General features: G+C 36.1%; 1 protein-coding gene across 1 annotated transcript; it reads right to left on the bottom strand.

The window, feature by feature from the left end:
* Nucleotides 1-5,655: 5,655 nt before the first annotated feature.
* On the bottom strand, nucleotides 5,656-6,982 carry LOC132278763 (dof zinc finger protein DOF1.6-like). The gene has a single exon (XM_059780645.1). The coding sequence runs from the start codon at nucleotides 6,701-6,703 to the stop codon at nucleotides 6,005-6,007; it is 699 nt and encodes a 232-aa protein (XP_059636628.1). The 5' UTR covers nucleotides 6,704-6,982; the 3' UTR covers nucleotides 5,656-6,004.
* Between the last annotated feature and the right edge of the window lie 252 nt (nucleotides 6,983-7,234).

The raw sequence follows: 7,234 nt of genomic DNA, 5'->3' as shown, positions 1-7,234 counted from the left end.
ATTCTATTTATAGGAAAACCCTAAAAGTGGCCCGAAAGGGCCCCGCCGGATCCGGAAAAGTATAATTTGAGCAAACGCTTTCAAACGGCAAGACTCCGTGAACGAAAAAGAACTAAAATGAGAAAATATGAATAACGGAAGAAATGAAGTCAAAAACTGAGTCCCGAGTAGAGAGATATGCCCCGAACAAGTTCAGCGGCAACTGGGTCAGAAATCCCTAAAACTGGGAAAAACGTCTGGGACGAAATTATAAGAGTACACGACTTGACGAAATGTGAAAATGAATCTCATACGAGGATTCGGGCTCAAAATGAGGTATTTTTCAATAACTTTCGTTAATTGCACAATAGCCCCTCCAAAAGAGTTAACTACACTAATGACCCAGATTGAAAATATCTTCCAAAAATATTTTCTTCAAAAACCCTGAAATAAAATATCTTCAAAAGATATTTATGAAAAATACCCCAAGAAAAGAAAAAGATTCTAAAGAACTGTGCATCCATACCCCTACGGACATCGGGAGCAACTAGAGTACCTTTCAAAAGTAAAGATACGTATTTCGTGGAAACCACTTGGGATGAAGGTACGTGAAGTCAAAAACCAACTCTGAGCATGAGAAGTGAGGTTGTGCCAAAAAGTGACAAACGGGGAAAAGACGAATTAGGAAAAAAAAAATGAAATAGTTAAAAGGACGAAAGTGAATAGTGTCCGAAAAGTAAAATTGTGGAAATGACTCGGTCCTTAAAGGAAGTTGTCAATCCAAATGAAAGAGTCTCGGAAACCATTTCCAAGCACTCGAGACGACACCCAGTGACGAGAAACAGAGTTCAGAAAAGAAAATTAGACGGAAAAAATTTATCCGTAAAATTTGAGAAAAAGGAAAGGGAAGAAAATGACTTGGTCATTACATTCAACCAACCCTGAAGCTGTTTGTGCCTTATCGCGTTCTCCTCACCATGTAAATCAAAAGGCTAGGAAAGCTCAACTGAAACTTTCAACAACGGAGCCTCCTGTAACTTGAACTACTTTCCTGATATTATATATATATATATATATATATATATATATATATATATATATATATTTGTGGTGAGGGGTAATAAAGGAATATTAAAAGGGCAATTCCGGAATAAAGGGTTTAAAATGGTTACGTGCCATGCACATGACCAACTGGCGTCCAATTCTCACCGGAATAGTACCGGAAGTGGCTTAATTGCACATTTTTATATCTTGTAGGGATTTATATAAATAAATCTAACTAAATGGGTGTAAGTTGCACAAATTTAAAACCACATGGGTGTTTTTCAGACTTTCCCCAATAGGATACTCCAACAGATCGATTCCAATTTCTTAGAGTGTAGGACCTACTGAGTTTGAGGAGAGTGTCAATGTGTATAAGATGTATAGAGGTGATTGTGAATTTGTGAATCGTGTGTAACCAAAGTCTTGCAATAGACTCGTGACCAAATCTAAGATTATACAATGTATATTATCTTCTTCTTCTTTTTTTAATAAATAATTCAAGTATGGTAGCATCTGAAGAAAAAAATAAATAAATAAATAAAATAAAAATAAAAAAATCTCTAGTCTGTGTAGTTGCAAACTCAATATTTTCTTGTGAGTTATGCAATTATAGTTGTGAATGTAACATATATAACATAGAGTTATTAAAGATGGCAATGGTCACAAAATGGGCATTATTGTCCTTTCATGTGAATAAGGGCAATATGGTCTTTTAATTCAAAATTTTGGATCACAAGATAACACATGCGTCGGTGCCTAACCGGATTGGGTCATCTACAACAAAAAAGATATAGTTTGGGGGGTTAGTTGCAATTTTTGTAATTTAGGAGGATTTGTTGCTAATTGGTCTATAGTTCAGGAGGGTTTTTTTGCATTTTACCCATATATTTATTTACATTCTTACAAAAGTAACCTAACCTAACAAATCCTCCAATTGGCTTCTCTCTTCTTCTTCTTTTTTAATTATCGAAAGAGTTAATGGGCTAGGCCCACAATTAAAAATACGTAAACAGAGCAAGACGAGTGACACGAGTTCACTTATCTCCCAATAAAGTGGATATAGGCTTTGAAAAATCAACACATTCAAAGTATGGGACGGGTGTGAGATTCTGATTAATAAAAATAAATGGGAACAAGTTCAGGAAAACCTGTGCCATATCCGCTCCATTTCCACCCCGAGCGTTAATAGCATAATGTCATATGCTATTGTTGTGGTACGAGTATTGACTCGATTGCATGTGAGTATTGAAGCATATTTTACTTTATTTGAATTATAAAGGTCGGATATTTTCTTTAAAAAGAGTTAACTGCACTAATGACCCAGATTGAAAATATCTTCCAAAACTATTTTCTTAAAAATCCCTGAAATAAAATATCTTCAAAAGATATTTATGAAAAATACCCCAAGAAAAGAAAAAAATTCTGAAGAATTGCGCATCCATACCCCTACGGACATCGGGAGCAACTAGAGTACCTTTCAAAAGTAAAGATACGTATTTCGTGGAAACCACTTGGGATGAAGGTACGTGAAATCAAAAACCAACTCTGAGTATGAGAAGTGAGGTTGTGTCAAAAAGTGACAAACGGGGAAAAGACGAAATAGGGAAAAAAATGAAATAGTTAAAAGGACGAAAGTGAATAGTGTCCGAAAAGTAAAATTGTGGAAATGACTCGGTCCTTAAAGGAAGTTGTCAATCCAAATAAAAGAGTCTCGGAAACCATTTCCAAGCACTCGAGACGACACCCAGTGACGAGAAACAGAGCTCAGAAAAGAAAATTTAAAGGAAAAAATTTATCCGTAAAATTTGAGAAAAAGGAAAAGGAAGAAAATGACTGGGTCATTACATTCAACCAACCCTGAAGCAGTTTGTGCCAGATCGCGTTCTCCTCACCATGTAAATCGAAAGGCTAGGAAAGCTTAACTGAAACTTTCAACAATGGAGCCTCCTGTAACTTGAACTACTTTCCTGATATTATATATATATATATATATATATATATATATATTTGTGGTGAGGGGTAATAAAGGAATATTAAAAGGGCAATTCCGGAATAAAGGATTTAAAATGGTTACGTGCCATGCACATGACCAACTGGCGTCCAATTCTCACCAAAATAGTACCGGAAATGGCTTAATTGCACATTTTTATATCTTGTAGGGATTTATATAAATAAATCTAACTAAATGGGTGTAAGTCGCACAAATTTAAAACCACATGGGTATTTTTCAGACTTTCCCCAATAGGATACTCCAACAGATCGATTCCAATTTCTTAGAGTGTAGGACCCACTGCGTTTGAGGAGAATGTTAATGTGTATAAGATGTATAGAGGTGATTGTGAATTTGTGAATCGTGTGTAACCAAAGTCTTACAATAGACTCGTGACCAAATCTAAGATTATACAATGTATATTATCTTCTTCTTTCTTTTTTTTTAATAAATAATTCAAGTATGGTAGCATCTGAAAAAAAAATAAAAATAAAAATAAAAATAAAAAGAAAAATTCTCTAGTCTGTATAGTTGCAAACTCAATATTTTCTTGTGTGTTATGCAATTATAGTTGTGAATGTAACATATATAATATAGAGTTATTAAAGATGGCAATGGTCACAAAATGGGCATTATTGTCCTTTCATGTGAATAAGGGCAATATGGTCTTTTAATTCAAAATTTTGGATCACAAGATAGCACATGCGTCGGAGCCTAACCGGATTGGGTCATCTACAACAAAAAAGATATAGTTTGGGGGGTTAGTTGCAATTTTTGTAATTTAGGAGGATTTGTTGCTAATTGGCCTATAGTTCAGGAGGGTTTTTTGCATTTTACCCATATATTTATTTACATTCTTACAAAAGTAACCTAACCTAACAAATCCTCCAATTGGCTTCTCTCTTCTTCTTTTTTTTTTTTTAATTATCGAAAGGGTTAATGGGCTAGGCCCACAATTAAAAATACGTAAACAGAGCAGGACAAGTGACACGAGTTCACTTATCTCCCAATAAAGTGGATATAGGCTTTGAAAAATCAACACATTCAAAGTATGGGACGGGTGTGAGATTCTGATTAATAAATAAGATGGGAACAAGTTCAGGAAAACCTGTGCCATATCCGCTCCATTTCCACCCCGAGCGTTCATAGCATAATGTCATATGCTATTGCTGTGGTACGAGTATTGACTCGATTGCATGTGGATATTGAAGCATATTTTACTTTATTTGAATTATAAAGGTCGGATATAAATTTTATCTTTAGTTTTAGTTTTGAATATGAATCTAAGAATAAAGTATGAAAAAAAATTTCCTGAATGAATTACAATAAAAAAAAAAATGAATTTTCATCTAGGAAGTACGGATATAGATACAAGATATGGGTATAACATGATACGGACAAGGTAATACGACAAATATTTTTTTAAAAAATAAAAATAAAAATAGAATACAAATACAGAATGAATACGTAAAAAATAATAATATAATTTATATTATTATATATGTAAATAATATATATTTTTACCATTTAATCCATATAATTATAAATAAATCAATAATTTGGAGTTTAGAACTAGATTGTGTTATCCTTATTTTTTAAAATTTTATATTATTTTTTAATTAACCCATAATATATTATAAATTTCATTGAATTTTACTTTTCTCTAAAAAAAAATAATAATAATAATTGCAAAATCACCCCACTATATGAAGGTGTCCAAAACTTATCATTTTCGTATCGTATTCGACTACAAAAATGAAATATTCACTATTAATGATAGTTCTAGTCATATTCGACCAAACTGTATCCAGACGACACCTTCAACTATCCGTGCGTCCTAAATCTGCATTCTATTTACATGAATCCATTTTCATGCATTTGCCTATTAATGCCAATCCTCGATAAAAGTTAGTTGACTATGTCTTAAACAATATTATGTGTGCAAAAACAATGCAAAAATGCAATACCGCGTGCCCGAGGCATTATTGCATTCGATAAGAAAGGGGCCTAATGCAATAATGCGTGCACAAACCATGCAAGATAGTGGGGAACCAAACACGCCCTTGAGGCTTAAGTGTAGGAATGCAACTTAAACAAATTAATTTGAATCTAATCTGAATTTTAATGTATTTGCTCACCAATTTTTCAAAATTTTGAATTGATAAGTTGAACTTGAATTAAGATGTCTGGCAACCTGAAACATAACTCAAATTGGACAATCCAATGTGTTGCAATCTTTTAATTCCTTTTTTTTTTTTTTTTTACTATAAATAATTTCTTATTAGTAAGTTGATGAAAAATTATATTCAACCCAACCCAGCCCAAATGTCAAACCCAATATAAATTTAGTTCAAAATTTTATCAAAGTGAGTTTGAAATTCTTATTTTGGATTTGGTATTGAAAGAAATTGAGTACAAAAAAAAAAATATATTTAAGTAGCCAGATTCAGTACTCTCAAACTAACAAATTAGTTTGAAATTGAAAGTGGATTAGATTTTATTTTTTATTAAATATGAGCCAACTCTGAACTAGCTTTAGAAATTGTTTAGGACTCAAATTTGAGGTTCCTAGTGCCAAATAATAATAATAACAATAATAATAATAAAAAATAAATAAAATAATGACATGAAAAATTAAGATGGAAGAATAATAATAACATGATATATTCATGCAATATCATCAAAACAAGATTCATGCATCTACACAGAACTTCACTGTAAGTTCCAAAAAAGAGGACCAGTCTTTCTTTTCCACTTTGTTCAGCCTATACATCCAAAATAGACCCAAACCACATAAACAAAACCCTAAATTCAAAAGACACCCTCAAACCCAATATCATATATATAATTATATATATATTATATCTATATATGTAATAGACAATAATAGCATTAACAACAAGAACTGACTAAGAACCAACTGAAAAGGAAAGAGAAAGAAACCCTTCTTTTCTTTCCTCAAAAAGCTAAAAGGAGCAGTAGAAGTATTATTTATTCGAGACCTTTGCCTTGAGTGGAAATAGCAAGGTCCGGCCAACCAAAGCAATCCGAATCCCCCAACCCACTTTCACCACCACTACCAATCTGCCAGTTGTTGCAACCAGATGACGTCCCATTGCCACACCCACCACCACCGCCGCCGACGCCTCCGCCGCCACAGCCATTCCCTTCACCGGCTTCCCCAACGGGCCAAACCGCGGTACCAAGTCCAAACCCCATTTCATTCAACCCGGTTCCGAGCCCAAGCCCGAACCCGCCCAGAGCCAGGAACCCAGCCCCCTGAGTGCTCAGCAGCGAAGTGAAGCTCCCGCCGGACAACGGCGAGCCGATATCGGGTTTCATCCCGGAAATCATTGAAACCGGGTTGGCGGGTATCGGGTCGTGGGTCATGCTCGAATACGAAGACGAAGAAGTGGCGGTATTCGGAGCGGTGCGAGAGCGCTTGTTGGAGCTGGAGGCCTTGCGGGTCCCGCCGCCAACGGGGACGTTCCGGAGGGTCCCACCGCGGGTCCAGTACCGGCGACACGACTTGCAGAAATGGCGGGGCTGAGAGAGGTTGTAGTTGTTGTAGTAGCAGAACTTGGTGTCGGTCGAGTCGCATCGCGGGCACGGCACGTGCTCCGGCTCCGGCGGGTGCGTGCCCGCTTGTTGGACCCTCGCCGGACGTCGCTCACCGGATTCTGACGGCATTTTTTTTCTCTGTATCAATCTCTAGCTTGATTAAGTTCAGAGTAGAGAGAGTAGGAAACGAGGAACGACAGACAGAGAGAACAGAGATAGTAGAGTGTCTAAAGGGGGTTTATTTTGAAAGGTGGGAATGGGTTTATATTGAGAGAGAGAGAGAGAGAGAGAGTTTTAGAGAGAGAAAGAGAGGAGAGGGGGGAGACAAACTCTGACGCTTAATATGGGAATGGGATGAAGCTGGGAAGGTGTTGCAGTGGAAAGCAATTTCAGAAGCGGTGGTTTGTATTTTTGTGGCCAACGACGACGTTTTAAAACGGCTCGGGTTCTACTTCCTTCGTTGCGCCGAATACATTATGTTGTTTTCATCACGTGTCGATATGTGATTGGATATAAGGCGAGTAAAGCAAGTGCTAGCAAGTAAGAAAGAAGCCCGATTTGGGGGGATGTCGTTTTTTACTCGCCTGGCTTCGAATAGGGAGATGCCACATGGCCTACATCATGAATGAGGATGGTTTATAGTTTGTAATTGGATTAGCA

This window comes from Cornus florida, unplaced genomic scaffold (assembly GCF_030987335.1).
Source record: "Cornus florida cultivar Cherokee Brave unplaced genomic scaffold, ASM3098733v1 CherokeeBrave_3.0.0_Hap2_Chr10, whole genome shotgun sequence".
Lineage (NCBI taxonomy): Eukaryota > Viridiplantae > Streptophyta > Magnoliopsida > Cornales > Cornaceae > Cornus > Cornus florida.
The sequence above is the reverse complement of the archived record's forward strand: the minus strand, read 5'-3'. Positions and strand labels throughout refer to the sequence as shown.